This window comes from Hemibagrus wyckioides, linkage group LG06, assembly GCF_019097595.1.
Source record: "Hemibagrus wyckioides isolate EC202008001 linkage group LG06, SWU_Hwy_1.0, whole genome shotgun sequence".
NCBI lineage: Eukaryota > Metazoa > Chordata > Actinopteri > Siluriformes > Bagridae > Hemibagrus > Hemibagrus wyckioides.
The window spans coordinates 5,782,173-5,799,572 of NC_080715.1; the positions used below are offsets into that span (position 1 = coordinate 5,782,173).

The window sequence follows — 17,400 nt, forward strand, 5'->3', positions numbered from 1 at the left end:
TGCTGTCCTGTTGTGTATGAAAGTTGTGTATGAGTCTTTCTTTCTTTCTTTCTTTCTTTCTTTCTTTCTTTCTTTCTTTCTTTCTTTCTTTCTTTCTTTTGCTCAGAAGGCTTTATACAAAACACTTAAACCTATCTATCTATCTATCTATCTATCTATCTATCTATCTATCTATCTATCTATCTATCTATCTATCTATCTATCTATCTATCTATCTATCTACCCCCCTCCCCTTGACTTTAATGTCAATTTACCATTCTCTCTCTCTCTCTCTCTCTCTCTCTCTCTCTCTCTCTCTCTTTCTCTATTCAATGTATTTATATTACAGTTCTTTCTTTCTTTCTTTCTTTCTTTCTTTCTTTCTTTCTTTCTTTCTTTCTTTCTTTCTTTCTTTCTTTCTTTCTTTCTCCTTTTTTATTAGCTTGTTTATTTGTTTTCTCTTATTCTTTCTTTCCTCACTATTTCTTTTATCCCTCACACTGCCTTATTAGCATATCTCAGGGTCACATGCTGTGTGTGTATGTGTGTGTGTGTATGTGTGTGTGTGTGTGTGTGTGTGTTACTCAAACCTGTTACTTAAACACAGCACCAGGATCCAGCTAGTTCCAGTTGGGTTTAAACCATGACCTGCTCTCTAGCTGAATAAAATCCTCAGCTCCAGGCTCAGGAGACGGATCAGAGTCGTGTTTGGATCCATGTTTGGATTATTAATTGACATTAAAATTCCTCGCATGTCTCACATTAGCTTTTAATGATACCCGGGGATGAAGCCGGAATCCGCTCACGGCTATAGACAGAGGTGAGAGTGGCAGGGCCACACACACACACACACACACACACAAACAAACACACATATACACACACACATGCACAAAACAGGGCGATGTGTGTAGAGGAAGTGAGGTCAGTGTGGTGCAGTCTGGCCCCGAAGCCTGAATTATTTAACACTGAAGCTACACATTGCTCTACTTACTGTCTATACACACACACACACACACACAGACACACACTTTCAGCTTTTTTCTTTTAAGGTGTCTTTGGTTACTGGAACACTTTTTCATAGCCATGGCTCATGACTTGCAGGACCTCTTATCACCACCACCCCAAATCCTGCCACCCCATTCACCCCTCCACACCACCCCAAGCCTCCCATGCATCCCCGTGCACTCTTTAATCCTTACAAATTGGTAACTATATGTCTCATCTCTGTGAAACCAGCCGGGGCGGTGACCTCGGCCGGGATGTGACCCCTTCACAGAGCGCTGCTTGGTATTCAGGCGCTCCACAGGCTGCGAGCGAGAGAGGGTTTTTTTAGCCTTGGAATAAAACTCAGCCTCCTAGATCTCATTGAAATGGAGCAGCGAGGCCCCCTAGATAAGTTCCCTAAAACGTCCCTCGACAGCCAGTGCTCACTGTCCACGTCTCTTCCTGTACCGCTGCTTTCTCTACTGTTTCGTTGTTGTGTATTAAGGCACAAAAATCATGCGTCATTGTACACACAGGTGAAGAGCGGCATCTTAAAACCTGTCCTAACTCACTATCCTCTTCATCTAGCTTAGATCTAGCAATGTGTTACTGATGATGCTCAGTACAACACTTACATTTTAGTGCTTCTGGCTTCTGAGAATCTGCCTCAGTGCTGCATTCACATGCTCCTCAGTTTCCTGTTTCCACCTACACAAATGATGATTGAGAAGAATTAAATTTAATTCTTTTTAATTCATTTAAGAATTTAATTGATTTAATTAAAGCGCAGGTCAGTTAGTTAGCTAGATTTGCCATATTTTGGAACATATGTGTAACATTTCCACATATCACCAGTTACTGTATGTGTTTTCCTTTGTACAAAAAATTAAAAAAATTAAATTAAATTAAATTAATAAATAATTAAATTATTGATTTATATTTATAAATATTAATAAATAAATAATCCATTTTATTTTATTAGGCGTAGTAGCTTAAATAAAAATAATTTAATAAGTTAATTTGAAAATGGAATTAACATTAAAATGAGATAAAAAAAATAGAAATAATATAATAATGAATATGAAAGCATAGCTTATAAAAATTTTAAAAACGGTTTATTTGTGTATTCTTAATGTAAACTTTTTCAGCCAGAACTAGTTCATTCTAGACCTTCTGACCAATCAGATTTCAGAAAAAAAATATTTTAATTAATTAAAAAATTAATAATAGTAATAATAACAGTAATAAAAAACATTGAAAAATCAACTTCTACTAATCGTCTCTGCTCCACCGTGATGAACAGATAAAGGTCACTAGCAAGTCTTAAGGCTTGTTCTCTGTTCTATCTTTTTCTTTTTCCTTTTTTTTTCCTCTTGTTTTTTTTCCCCCTTTTAATAAATATCGAAATGCTCTCTGCACCCGAGAACCACGGCTTTAATCAGAAACATTTTTCAGAAAGATTCATCGGAAACAATTGCTTGAGAGATGGGTTCATTTAATATCCTGGCTTTCAATGCAATTTCCAACATGAAGAAGCAAATCTGATGAGGTGAGGTGGAATTATGGGTAACAGTCTACGCTGTTTGGGCTTCTGTCCTTCTTAACAATTGGTGTTTCTTGACAAGACGGTTTTTTTTACAATGCGCACACATACAGTATACATGCATTACATTATGTATTAGTCCATGGCTAAAATATTGATCCTTTCTAACCGCACTTCCAGGACACTTTCCCTGACCTTGTGCAGCTTATATTTCACACACTCGCCGTGACATTTTCCTTTATAACATTCGCCAATAAAACCTGCCCTCCACGGACGGAACGGGATCCTATTTTTCACCTCCGTCATTTTATTTGGTGTTACTTTTTTATTTGTGTCAACCTTGGCGGGATTTGGATGAGATTTATTTCGGCGTGCCTCGCTGTCTCGTGTATTTATTTTTCACCTGTCATTCCTTTTCAGGAGTTATTACCGTCTTTGTCCTTCCACTGTCTGTAGGCGCTCTTGAGCCCTGACGACATGTTGAACATCATACAGAGAGTCCTTGCTCTATCCGGATAGATTTGAGCAGCTGAACCTGATGCACGCATCCGACATCCTACATGTCATCGGCGTTCTCCTGTCACCGGCTCGTCATACATATATCAGCCCGGCTGCCTCTCTCTCTCTCTCTCTCTCTCTCTCTCTCTAATGACGTTCCCATGGGCTTCGTCCTGTCCTGCCATGGTCACTCATGCCTGAATGTCGGCGTCGGCGTGTTAAAAATGCATTTAAACGTCGCCGCGAGGGTCTTGTGATAGCTTCGCCTTACATACACACATGCACACAGTTTCCAGCATTCCCAGAGGAGTGACGGTCTTAAAAAGGCATTCGCCACAGTTAAACGAGTGCCGTTGTTCTTTTCAGGTCAGTAGTTAAAAACATAAAAGTGCAATTACATTATAATGAAGTCTGCCTGGGTTTTATTCCTAAGCGAACAAAGTAGTGGGACTGTTAAAAAAAAGAAAGAAAGAAAGAAAGAAAAAAGTCCATCTCTCTCAGATTTATGAGAGGCGATCTCTCCTCTGACCTTGGGTGAGATATTAATGGAAAGACAATCGTTTTACTGCCTCAGCGCCGGGGCTAAGATTAGGCCTGGGATGCGTTTCCATTTCACACTCCCCTTATTTAAATGCGTAACACTAATCCTGAAGGTTTTAATGTTTTTATGAGGCTGTTTATGTCAATCTGGCTTGCCCCGATGCCACGATGATGGTCGAATGTGTCATTGTAAGATGCTCTCAACTCGATTACGCTGCATTATTTCAAGTGCTGGTGTTGAGTCATATGTTACTCGCTCATTTCAGTCTGGCTCATGCTTTCTGCTTTATTTGATTGTGTTATGTCTCCTGGTTGTGTTGTGTCTGTCTTTTACTTTTGATCTCCCGTAACATTTAGTGTTTTATTTATATATTTTTATCAAAATTTGCGCAAAGATGTGTCGGGGGGAGGGGGGGGGGTCATGCAAGTTGTACATCACAGGAATTGGCAAATTTATTCATTATCAACCCCAGAGTGAGTTAAGAAGCGAATTTTAGTCACCTGAGCCCAGGGGTTATGGGGTCTACCCAAAGGCACTGCGTTATACTCGTAAACTGCTGGGTCTATTACTATTGATCCGGAGGCTCACTCGCACTGCGGTTACAAGAACAGGTTAATGAATTAGATTTCATGAAAGTGTGTATTCAATTTTGTTTTTGAGCTTTTAGCGATGGACGTTGTCACGAAGCGGCTTTACAGGAATACATTTACATTTCTGGCATTTGGCAGATGCCCTTATCCACAGCGACATACAAAAGTGCTTTGAAGTCTCTATCAATGAATACATTAACACTGGTTCAATAGGTTACAGACTTAGGATACCATCAGCCTTAAAACTATGTTGGGTGGAATTTTTATAAATACATACAACAATACATAAAACAAACTGGTTTCAGAATCGTTTCAGGAAGAGACAGGTCTTCATCCGTTGTTTGAAGAAGGTAATGAATCAGCTGTTCGGACATCTTGAGGAAGTTCATACCACCACCAGAACAGAGAAGAGTCTTGATGTATACCTGCCTCTTACCCTGAGAGATGGCGGGAGCAGTCGAGCAGTGCTAGTAGAATATATCAATTCAGGATAGAAATAATCCATTCTGAAGTTTAAATCTATCCCAAATGAGCAGGAACCTTGAGAGGAACCAGAATCAAAAGGGAACCCATCCTCATCTGGAAAGTCAAATAGTGCAACCAGGAAATTTCTTCTAGTCCATCTGGTTGAAGTTATGAAGAACTGGTCACTGATGGAGTTTCAAGTGCAAAGCTGGTCATGTCAGTTACAGCCATCTTCATAGTTTCTAAGTGGTTCCATCCACAGTAAGCCCAGGTATCTCCAAGCTCCATGTGCTCCATCCTCAGCAGCAGTGAGCGACCTCCAAGTGATGAGAACTTCTCCAACCAGAAGCAGAGCATCTGGATGAATCGTGCATGCCCAGGGAGGAGAAGTGGTCAGGATCGGTGCTATCTCAGGAGTAGAATATGAAGCTTGAGAAAGAGAGAAAGAGAGAGAGAGAGAGAGAGATATGGAAGTGAGTGAATCAAAATGAATAAATGTAAATATCACTAAATCGTGGATGAAGGATATGAGTGAACTAGATTCCTGGTGATGGTTGGTCATGCTATTTAAATTTTTAATCAGATTGTAATCAATAAAACTATTTCCTTAACATTTGTCCTTTTTTTTGCATTGATTTGGCCAAATGACCCAAACTGGATCTATAGACATAAATGTCCATGCCATAAACCATCAAAATTCTATTGATTATAGATTATAACTAAAATCCATATCTATACAGTTTTAGCTACATTTACTTCCCCAGCTTTTTTCTAAAGGTCAAACCATTGAACCTTTCACTGCATATCTAATCAAATGCATGCATTTCTACAAGGGTTGCCAGATCTGGATCATTTTCAATCAATTGATAAAGGTTATAAACCGTAATTGGATTGGAATCCATTAAACAGCAACCATGTGGTTATCTACACATATACTGTACAATATATCTCAGATATTTAAATTTACTCCAGCCATTTTATAATAGAATCTAAAGAATATCCACAGACTTCATCGATGATTTTTCCCTCACCTAGTCTTAATGTCAAACCCTTAAACCCTCCACTGCACTACTAATTAAAAACATGCATTTCACTGAGAGCTGTCAATGGTCGAAAGGTTATAAATAAACCGTCATCGGATTAGAGACCGGCCGATCCGATATGGCAGCCCTGATGTGTACATAATCACCATTTTATTGTTTAGTGAATCCAGAGGTCATCAATAACAAAATGGAATTAAAATGTCAATAGTATTGATATAGTATAATGACAGAAATCCAGTGAGAGTTGACAAGTCTCTCTCTCTCTCTCTCTCTCTCTCTCTCTTGCTCTCTCTCTCTATCTGTCTTGCTCTCTCTCTTGCTCTCTCTTTGGCTTAGGTCTTCACAATATATGAGGAATTAAACACCTGGGAATTTGATGGTATACAAATAAAAGCAATGACTTGAAGTGATGTGATGCTTTTCTGTTGCTCCAAGGTTGCTTATTTTCCAGTACCAGCATACTGACATAATTTATTCCTCTTAACCTCTTGACAACAACGATATGATAAAAAATAGTGTTTTATTAAAGAACTTTTAATAAAGCTGGAAATACCATGCTGGTATATAGATTGAATCAAGACCAATGAGACCAATCAATTCTGACCAATCAGACTCAAGAAAAGGGTCATCATATATGACGAGGGATATGTTTTATGTTGAAAATAGATCATCTGCCCAGTAATGGCCATGCATGCGGTGGGGGGGTGGGGTGGGGGGTTCGAATAGATAGAATTGCAATAATACTAATTCCTGTTTCCAATAGATCAGCAAATAGAAATGCAGTGTGAGCGTTTGTGCTGTCAGTCAGCTTTTTTGCTCAAAAAGCAAGCGGATCAAAGCCTATATATAATATGCACACTTATATACACATAAAAAACACACACACAGCTAAAGAGTACCATGACACACCCTCTTTTAAGGCTTCATCTCTCCAAGTTTCTTCACGGAGATGCAGGTTATCTATCTCTATTATCTAAGCTTTTCCTCAGCTCGATGTAATGGGTTTTTTTCCACCGTTTATTTGATGCAGACATCTCCTAGGTAACACAGTGTAGAAAAGCAGAGATACATGACTCAAAGCTTGGGGTTTTGATGGATGGGAAGCGGATCTTGTGTTTTGTCTGGCTGAGGCAGTAAGACTTGGCACAGGTTGGAGTATCATTCCTCATCTGCTGCACCAGGGTCACCAAGCCAACGCTGCCAAACAGCTGATAGTGACTGGCACGGGAATGTGGAGTGTGTTAGGCATGCTGTTTGTGTACCAAATACACAATTATTAATGAGCATCCATTATAGGGTAGGACTGGACGTATTCGATATAGAGCCAACATCAATAAAGTGACCTTTAATGTTTAGTTTTTTTTTATGTTTACAAGCTGAGAATAGCTTCAGGAAATGGGCTAATGGGAAATGAGAGACGCTGTAACAAAAGTTTGGGTTTAATATGACTCTTTCCAGATTCATTAATATTTTCTTTTTTTATTTCACTTAAAATGCCATGATTTGAAATTTGATTCTGTCTAAATATCATTTTAATTAAAAAATAATTGGATTTTACATTGGTAAAAAACAAAGCTAAATAAAAGCTAAAAAACAAATACCTATAATAATAATAATAATAATAATAATAATAATAATAATAATAATAATAATACAATTTATATGTTTAAATGTTTAATATTAAGGTCTACAAAATTAAATAACATATTTTTGAACATAGAAAAATTTATACAGTATATGGTTGAATAAACAGTCTATAAAAATTATAAAAATTCAAATTTATTTGAAAACACTTGTCGTTGTCACAAAGCAGCTTTACAAAAATGTATAAATTCAAAATATAAATTATACATTTGAATTTACATAAATAAAAATGAATAATTAACGTTTAATTTTTTTACATATTTTTTTATTTAATGTTGAAAGTTAAGAAAAATTGAACAATGACAAAAAAAAAAACAAGTAAAGGGAGTTACAGAAGTTTAAATTAATTTACAGTAACTGATTTGGAGGTGATTTACATCATATGTTTTTTTTAAATATATTTTCAAATAAAAGTCTTTAATTAATTGTCCATAAGTGTGCATGGAAGTGTTCAGGAACTTTAATAAAATTTTATAAAATATAAAATTTTAGTAAAAGACTATCAGTTTTGTTTTATTTATTTATTTATTTATTTATTTATTTATTTATTTATTTATTTATTTATTTTTATGCAAGTGATGTTGGACCAGGGAAAGTGATGTCTCAGTTCTTCAGTTCCTCACTCACAACTTTCAGTATTTTATAAGCAAGATTAACTGTATAGAAAAGACAATGAATTCACTATATTGCCAAAAGTTTTGGGACACCACTCCAAATCAATGAATTCAGGTGTTCCAATCACTTTCATGGCCACAGGTGTATAAAATCAAGCACCTAGGCATGCAGACTGTTTTTACAAACATTTGTGAAACAGTGGGTCACTCTCAGGAGCTCAGTGAATTCAAGCGTGGTACCGTCACCCATGGTATTGTCACCTGTGCAATAAGTCCAATTGTTAGTAGTATCATAACAAAGTGGAAGCGCCTTCCCAGAAGAGTTGAAGCTGGGCAAAGGGCGGGGCAACTCCATATTAAACCCTGAGAATTAAAGTTCATGTGCATGTGAAAGCATACGTCCCATTGTAGTATACACTGTGTAATAGTGCAGTATTATATTGTGTAAAAAAGTGAGCCAGTGCAAATAATTAAATTAGCGATGCTACCTTCAGTGCAGATGGAAACATTAAGTGTAATTGTATTTTAGTAGACCAGTGCAGTTTGTGGTAGGAAGGGAAGATAAAGGTGCAGGTGCAGTATGGCTGTCTGAGTGGTGTGTGTAAATGAGACACAAATGACCACAACAGAGGAGGTTTGTGTGTTTGTGTGTTAATGTCCAAGTCGGAGGATAAGAGACCATGGTGGGTCCTGCATGTTGTTGATGAGACCAGTTGTCTGATGGAAACTGATTTTATGGTGTGAGGTTTTTCTCTTGATGGACTGCAGTCTTCTGCAGGACAGTAGTGCTGAAAGATCGTGTCCAGGGTAAGAGGGGTCATCCACAATCTTTCCTGCCCGCTTCAGGGTCCTGGAAGTGTACAGGTTCTGAAGAGGTGCAGCCAATCACCTTCTCAGTAGAATGAATGACACTCTGCAGACACTCAGATTTTTCTATCTATCTATCTATCTATCTATCTATCTATCTATCTATCTATCTATCTATCTATCTATCTATCTATCTATCTATCTATCTATCTTTCTTTTACTCTTACACTTAAATCTATCTATCTATCTATCTATCTATCTATCTATCTATCTATCTATCTATCTATCTATCTATCTATCTATCTATCTATCTATCTATCTATCTGTCTGTCTTACTTTTACTCTTACACTTAAATCTATCTATCTATCTATCTATCTATCTATCTATCTATCTATCTATCTATCTATCTATCTATCTATCTATCTATGTCTTTTACTCTTACACTTAAATCTATCTATCTATCTATCTATCTATCTATCTATCTATCTATCTATCTATCTATCTATCTATCTATCTATCTATCTATCTATCTTTCTTTTACTCTTACACTTAAATCTATCTATCTATCTATCTATCTATCTATCTATCTATCTATCTATCTATCTATCTATCTATCTATCTATCTATCTATCTATCTATCTATCTATCTTTTACTCTTACACTTAAATCTATCTATCTATCTATCTATCTATCTATCTATCTATCTATCTATCTATCTATCTATCTATCTATCTTTTACTCTTACACTTAAATCTATCTATCTATCTATCTATCTATCTATCTATCTATCTATCTATCTATCTATCTATCTATCTATCTATCTTTCTTTTACTCTTACACTTAAATCTATCTATCTATCTATCTATCTATCTATCTATCTATCTATCTATCTATCTATCTATCTATCTATCTATCTTTCTTTCTTTCTTTTACTCTTACACTTAAATCTATCTATCTATCTATCTATCTATCTATCTATCTATCTATCTATCTATCTATCTATCTATCTATCTATCTATCTATCTATCTATCTATCTTTCTTTTACTCTTACACTTAAATCTATCTATCTATCTATCTATCTATCTATCTATCTATCTATCTATCTATCTATCTATCTATCTATCTATCTATCTTTTACTCTTACACTTAAATCTATCTATCTATCTATCTATCTATCTATCTATCTATCTATCTATCTATCTATCTATCTATCTATCTATCTATCTATCTATCTATCTATCTATCTATCTATCTTTCTTTTACTCTTACACTTAAATCTATCTATCAATCTATCTATCTATCTATCTATCTATCTATCTATCTATCTATCTATCTATCTATCTATCTATCTATCTATCTATCTATCTATCTTTCTTTTACTCTTACACTTAAATCTATCTATCTATCTATCTATCTATCTATCTATCTATCTATCTATCTATCTATCTATCTATCTATCTATCTATCTATCTATCTTTCTTTCTTTCTTTCTTTTTCTTTCTTTCTTTTTCTCTTTCACTTAAATCTATCTATCTATCCATCCATCTGTCCATCCATCCATCATGACGAACGTGTCACGGATCAACACAGAGTACTATATAACCCTTTGTAGCAGCTATGAACTAGAAGGGCTGATGTGACACACCTTATAAAAATAATGCCTGTTAAAATGAAGATTTATTTATTTAGATTTTTTTCTCTATATCAGGTCAATATGTGCATTTTTTGAGAAAGTAAAGCATGCTCCTGAATTGGTAATCTGTGTGTGGGATGTAGGTGTGGGGTTTAGTGTCATGGTTTGCAGCATAAATTAAAGCAGCAGTCATCTGTTACGCTTAGAGCTCACTTTAAGTTAATTCATCATTTTTATCCGCCGAATATTCAAGATAATTAGCATCTCCTGCGGTGAACTCTGGTGAGAATGTGACTAGTTGCTAGTCGCTGGTGGGTTTAAACTGTTGAGGTGACAGAAATGAACACTTCCGGCCATTACACAAAATCTTCTAATTCTATAAACACTATCCTGCAAATGAAGTAAAATATTCCAGGTTATTGGTATGGAATTCTGCCAAAGAAAAGAAAGGAGCTGCCAGAGCATGTGTGTGTGTGTGTGTGTGTGTGCTGTTGTCAGCTGAGCATTAGGCAGTCAGAGAGCATAGCAAGGAGTTCTGGGTAATTTATGCTCCTCTGGTGAATAGGTCTTACTTACTGGCTGTGTAATGTGGTGTGTGTGGTAGATTTTAGTATCAGTGTTATATTAGTGTTGGTGATCGCTCCCTCTGGGCAAGGCACAATCCATCAGATTTCTTTTTTCTTTACGTAACTCAAAGTGTGTGTGTGTGTGTGTGTGTGTGTGAGTGTGGTCCACTTGTTCCGTGTAAGGTGTTGAGGGCCTTTTAAAGGAGAAACCAAATGAATTATCATGAGAACAGAAAGTCTGCATAACCATCTTGACTGAGCCTAGGGACAGCTGGGTTGTTCGTTAATGTGTGTGTGTGTGTGTGAGAGAGAGAATATATATGTGTGATATATATATATTGGGTAGCTTTACATTACATTATAGCTTAGCCGAGAGTTGTCGCTTCCCTCTTTTTGTATTTTTTTTTCTCTCTCTCAGGTTCTTTTGAAAAGTTCAATAATTCCAAGATAACACTTCTGCAAGTCTCTGAGAGATAGGACCCCCTTTATGGAGGTTCCTGGTATAGCACTTTACATTAACTATCAGAGGATTTTGGGGAGTTCTGCACTCTGGGATTTGACATTTTCAGGGACTTAGAGTTACCTTTAAGCAATTGCCTGCTTTGTCTGTCCTGTTGCTGCAGCTCTGTACTCTAAGAGACACATCACCCAAACCAGCGCTTACTTGAAAAGGGCAGTGGTAGCTCAACAGTTAAGGCTCTGGGTCCCTAATCAGAAGGTCACCCCAGCACCACCAAGCTGCCATTGTTGGGCCCTTGATTGAGGCCCTTAACCCTCTATGCACCAGGGGAGCTGTATTATAGCTGACCCTATGCTCTGACCCTATGCTTGGACCCCAGCTTGTTAGGAAGTGAAGAAAAGAATTCCACTGTGTTATAGTGTGTATGTGACTAAAGAACTATTAAAAATAGTGGAAAGGAAAGGAAAGGAAAGGAAAGGAAAGGAAAGGAACAGAAAGAAAAGGAAATGAAAGAGAAGGAAAGGAAAGGAAAGGAAAGGAAAGGAAAGGAAAGGAAAGGAAAGGAAAGGAAAGGAATGGAAAACAAATAAGGAAGGGAAAGGAATAAATGTGAAAGTATGAAAGGAAACAAAGGAATGGAAATGAAAGGTAAGGGAAAGAAAGGCAAAGGTACAAACATGAAAAGAGTAGAAGGAGGGAAATGAAAGACTTAAACTTATTTAAACTTAGGGGAAGCAAAAGTAAAAGAAAAGGAAGTGAAGGCAAGAGAAAATATAACAGATTGGAAAGGAATGATAACGAAAAATTTGTTTTTAATGAATTTTAGTTCTGAGTCTGTTTTTCGACTATATGACCTGTCTGTTACCTGTTGTGTCTATATTAACATCAGAAATGAATCGAACACACTGCTCTATAGTCTAATCTAATATTTAGTCAGATGCAGCTCATTATTTTATCCATCAGTTGAGTTTTATCTCTACATTATTTGTTTCCAACAGCTCTGAGTTCTCCCCCTTTCAGCCATATAAAAGAGGCACTTGACCTTGCTGTGATCTTCAGTGATGATCTGTTTGGCCTGTTTAGTCATTTGTGATCATTGTTCTCATTGTTCTTCTCTCTGATGTGAAGAGCGAAGAGAGCTGGCCTGCTCTAATTGGAAGCGAGTGTGTGAGAAAGTGGCTGAGAGCGAAAGAGAGAGAAAAATGTCACCCGGGAGATCTGTGATTGCTGCAGTTGATGCTTATTGAATGCACTAATTGAGAATTTTCTCCTTTATTCTCCAGAAGGTTTACATAAAAAAAAGAAACAATGAAAAACGAAAGGCCTTTTGACCTTTAATGCTGATTACTAGCCATTAAAGCTTCGCAGAATGTACAGTCATGCTAATTTATGGCTATAGAACAATCCCTGGCAGGGTTTCTAGCAGTGGGTGTTGAAGACGAATGTTCCGTACAGTTTTTCACCATAAGGAAAATGACGCACAGTTCATTCCTTTATTTGTATCCTGGTCAGTGGATCTGGAGTCTATCATGGAAACATTGGGAGTCTATGCCGGAAAATACTGGGGATCCTGGATGAGAACCCAGACTCTTATAGGCTATTCATACACTCATTCACATCTAGGGGCAGTTTAGCAAATATGCAAATGTATGTAAAAATATGCAAGTATGCAAATAAGCAAATGTATGTGGTTGTGTAAGTTTGTAAGTACGTAAAAAAGTAAATATATGTAAGTACTTAATAAGCAAATGTTTGCAAGTTTGTAAGTAAGCACATAAATAATTAAATATGTTAACTAATATATGTTAATGTATGTCAAAACATAAATAAATAAATGTAGGTAAAGTTTCTTAAGGAAGTACATAAATAAGTAAATGTATGTAGGTTTATAAGTGCGAAAAATGGTAAATGTATATAAAAATGATATATATAAATACATAAATAAGTAAGTAAGTGCATAAATAAGTAAATGTGTTTAACTTTTTATCTGAGTACATAAATTAGTAAATGTAAGTAAAATTTTATAAGGAAGTACATAAATAATTAAAAGTAGGTACAAGTTTGTAAGCACATAAATAAGTAAATGTATGTAAGTTTGTAAAAAGTAAATGTATGTAAAAAAAAATATGTAAAAAAGTATGTAAAAGTACTTAAATACTTGTATGCAAGTTTGTATGTAAGTACATAAAAAAGTCAATGGAAATAAGTTAATGTAAGTAAATTTCGTATGGAAGGATAATAATAATACATGTGCATAAATAAATAAATATGTCTAAGCTGGTAAGTAAGGACATAAATAATTAAAATGTAGGTAAAATTTTGTAAGGAAGTATGTAAATGTAAGTAAGTTTGTGTAAAAGTGCGTAAAAAAGTAAATGTATGTAAACAATTGTAACTATTTAGTAAGTCTTATTGTTTACAAGTAAATATCTGTATGTTTTTTTAGTAAATATATGGCATATCCAAATATATGGAAGTAAATATTTGTAATTTTTCATTAGCATAAGTAAATAATTATGAAAGTAAGTGTATGTAGGTTTGTAAGTGTGTCTAAATTTGTAAGGAAGTGTGTGGATTATAGCAGTTAATTGTGTGTGAATGGATAAGTGATGGAGATTTACATTTCTGAGACGAAACCTGGGGCATATATTGTTTTGCATTTTAATATTAGCTCAGTTGATGGTTTTGAACAGCTTAGAATCAAAGAAGTGTCTTTGTCCAATAAAGTGTCCTTTACTTTCAGAATTTGAGTTCTATTCTTCATTTACGCACCTCAGCAGCCCTGAGAAAAAGTAAGGAGCCCTTATTTTTATTGTGTTTCTCAATATGTACAAAACAGCCCACTCGAATGTAAGCTTGAGTGAAGGGTCTTCTCTTGAAAAGAAGAAAAAAAGAAAAGAAGAAGAAATAAATTCTCCCAGCATGCAGTGCGGTGTGTGTTTCTAGCAGGCTGCTGGATGTCAGTGAGTGTGCTGCAGTGTTGCTGAAGCTCTTTGATCAGCCTCAGTAGAACATGTTCATAGATAACCTTCAGTGTCAAACTTTGTAACGATAAAATCACAAGCTATTGCTTTTCTGTCTGTATTATTGTCAAGCCTCTGGCTCTGAAAGTTCACAATAATGTTTTCTCTGAATATAACCTCATCAGACCAGCTGTCTCATCAGCCAGACTGAAGCCCCATTGTCTTTGGAGCATTTAGAGCATTTAGAACATCACTCTTTCCTTCTGCAAGAGAAAAGTTGTTATGAGTTTGTATTTGTTGCTCTTGCTATTGTTCTTGTTGTTACAAGGAAAGGAAAGGAAAGGAAAGGAAAGGAAAGGAAAGGAAAGGAAAGGAAAGGAAAGGGCAACAAGTGGGAAGGAAAGGAAAGGAAAGGAAAGGAAAGGAAAAGAAAGGAGAGGAGAGGAGAGGAGAGGAGAGGAGAGGAGAGGAGAGGAGAGGAAAGGAAATGGGAAGTGAAGACAAAACAAAAAAAGAATAAATGGCAAAGGAATGATAAAGAAAGTTTTGCTTTAATGTGTGGAGTTATGTGGAAGGGAAGGGAAGGGAAGGGAAGGAAAGGAAATGGGAAAGGAAGACAAAATGAATGAAAGGTAAAGGAATGATAAAGAAAGGTTTGCTTTAAGGAATGTACAGTCCACTGGTTGGAGATGGCATGAAGGTCAGTGGTCAGACTGTCCTTCAGCAGCTCACTGAGTTTTATGGACTAAGAGCTAAAACGGCTTTATCTGTTGAGTGACAGGTTTGTGGCCATCATTTAGAGATGGAGAATGAGACGATATCACTGCTTCCTGTAGCACAATTTAATCAAGCTTCTGTTGGACTATTATCAGCTTCTGATAGCCTGTGGTCATGAACACGTCTCATCTGTTTCACCAGCTAATCTCCTTCTGGAGTGCGAGAGAATTCCAACTCGGTAAATAATGTTAATCTGACATAAGCTCTCTACCCCTTCTTTTTCTCCACAGAAGTGCGGATTAGCCCCCCTCCCAAACAGGTTTCAGAGAAACACTAAGATAATAATGTGCCATGTCGTCTGCTGGCTCAGACCTGAGACGTCTCATTGTTCTGGTGATTGGTTGGTGGAAAACAAATTAATTTCCCTGCGTATTCAGTGACCCATGTGACACCGCATGGTGTATGGTGCGTATTAGGGACAGGGGAAAGCCTGTCCCATCTCCCAGAAGATGAAATATTCAATTACAAACTTGTTAGTGTTGTTATCCAGGAATGGATTTGGCGTTGACAGAGAAATGTAATTATTTCTGCCTCTCTTCTTTGCTTCCTCTATCCAAAAAACGGAAAGATTAATGCTAGTAATAATAGCAGTATCCGTGGGATTTGTCCAGTCTGTTAAATATATACGATAAAGCTTGTGAGGGGAAAATATTCAAGGCTGAGGCCAGGCTATGGCTTTTTAACAAGACGCATGTCTCAGATGTGTGAGACTTTAACTGTTGACATTGTTATGTTAGGAATTTAAAAACTTTATGGTCTGCTGGAAAGGAAAGGAAAAGAAAGGAAAGGGAAGGGAAGGAAAGAGAAGGGAAGGGAAGGGAAGGGAAGGGAAGGGAAGGGAAGGGAAGGGAAGGGAAGGAAAGGACAACCTTTAGCCTTCTCTATGTTAGGAATTTAAAAACATTATGGTGTGCTGTTACAGGAAAATAATTAATGTTACTGTTGGAATGTGTTTGATTTAATAGCAGCACTTTTATAACCTTCGTTAAAAAATGACACTTTTTTATCCATTTATAGTTATATTTAATGTTGTGGACAGAGTTAATTTGTCCAAATAAATAAATAAATAAATAAAAAAAATAAAGCTTCCCATATTGTGAAAATTGCAATTTTAACAATAAAAATATATTATGTTTATTCAGTGTTTCTTATTTTTTATTTTATTATTTTTTTTATATAAGACTAAACAATAACAAATATAAGATTATTAAATCTATTTCTAGATGTTTTTATTTTCATTTCAAGCTTCTTCCAGGCTTTAATGCTCACATACAGGAGCTTGTCTGCACCAGCACCTCAGTGGAGGTAGAGGTTTATGTTCCCTGCTCAGTGAGGCGTGAGGTCTCTTTCCAGAACCTTCCATCTGACTGTCCCTCAGTGCTGGAATGAACTTCTGATCTCAGAGTAAACAGCAGACTGTCCTTAAATAACTGCTAAGTTACCCCCACCTGAAAAAAGAAGACAGACAGAGAGAAAAAAAGAAGGACAGAAACAAACAAACAAAGATGGACAGAGGGACGGATAGAAAGAAAGAAAGAAAGAAAGAAAGAAAGAAAGAAAGAAAGAAAGAAAGAAAGAAAGAAAGAAAGAAAGAAAGAAAGAAAGAAAGGAATAAAACCTCTATACACTTCTCATTTGGCCCTCAGTTAAAATTGTATTGTGTCACGAAACTCATACTGTTTTATTTTTTGAGGCATTTCTTCTCCAAAAATTCTTCTCAGATATTTTGTTGACTTGATTAACATGTTGTTTTCCTTCTGTTTTTTTCTTCTAGAAATTCTACACGGTGGTGTGTATGTGGACCAGAATAAGTTGCTTTGCCACGCTGACACCATCCACTGGCAGGACATCGTGAAGAACGCTCGTCCCGATTACCTGGTGGTGCCGTCCAACAGCAGCAACACCTGTAAGGATCCTGCAGACCATCTAGAACTTTATTCAAACTCTTCTGAAGATTTAATCTCAAAAGAAAGAAAGAAAGAAAGAAAGAAAGAAAGAAAGAGACAGTAAGAAAGAGACAGAAAGAAAAACAGACAAGAAAGAAAGAAAGAAAGAAAGAAAGAAAGAAAGAAAGAAAGAAAGAAAGAAAGAAAGAAAGAAAGAAAAAAGACAGACAGAGAGAAAGAAAGAAAGAAAGAAAGAAAGAAAGAAAGAAAGAAAGAAAGAAAGAAAGAAAGAAAGAAAAAGAAAGACAGCTTGATCAGATTGTGCTTAAGGGTATAAATACCGGGCTTAGATAAGTGCTGGATTCCTCATGTGGTGAAAAGAAGAAGTGATGATCCTCCAAT

General features: G+C 36.2%; 1 protein-coding gene across 3 annotated transcripts in view; it reads left to right on the top strand.

The window, feature by feature from the left end:
- The window catches only part of LOC131354241 (receptor tyrosine-protein kinase erbB-4-like), a 418,103-nt gene that overhangs the window by 246,018 nt on the left and 154,685 nt on the right, over positions 1–17,400 (top strand). For all 3 annotated transcript variants that reach the window (XM_058391635.1, XM_058391636.1, XM_058391637.1), the window contains exon 4: positions 16,887–17,018. In XM_058391635.1, the coding sequence (XP_058247618.1) occupies positions 16,887–17,018 (132 nt within the window). The remainder of the gene's footprint in view (positions 1–16,886; positions 17,019–17,400) is intronic.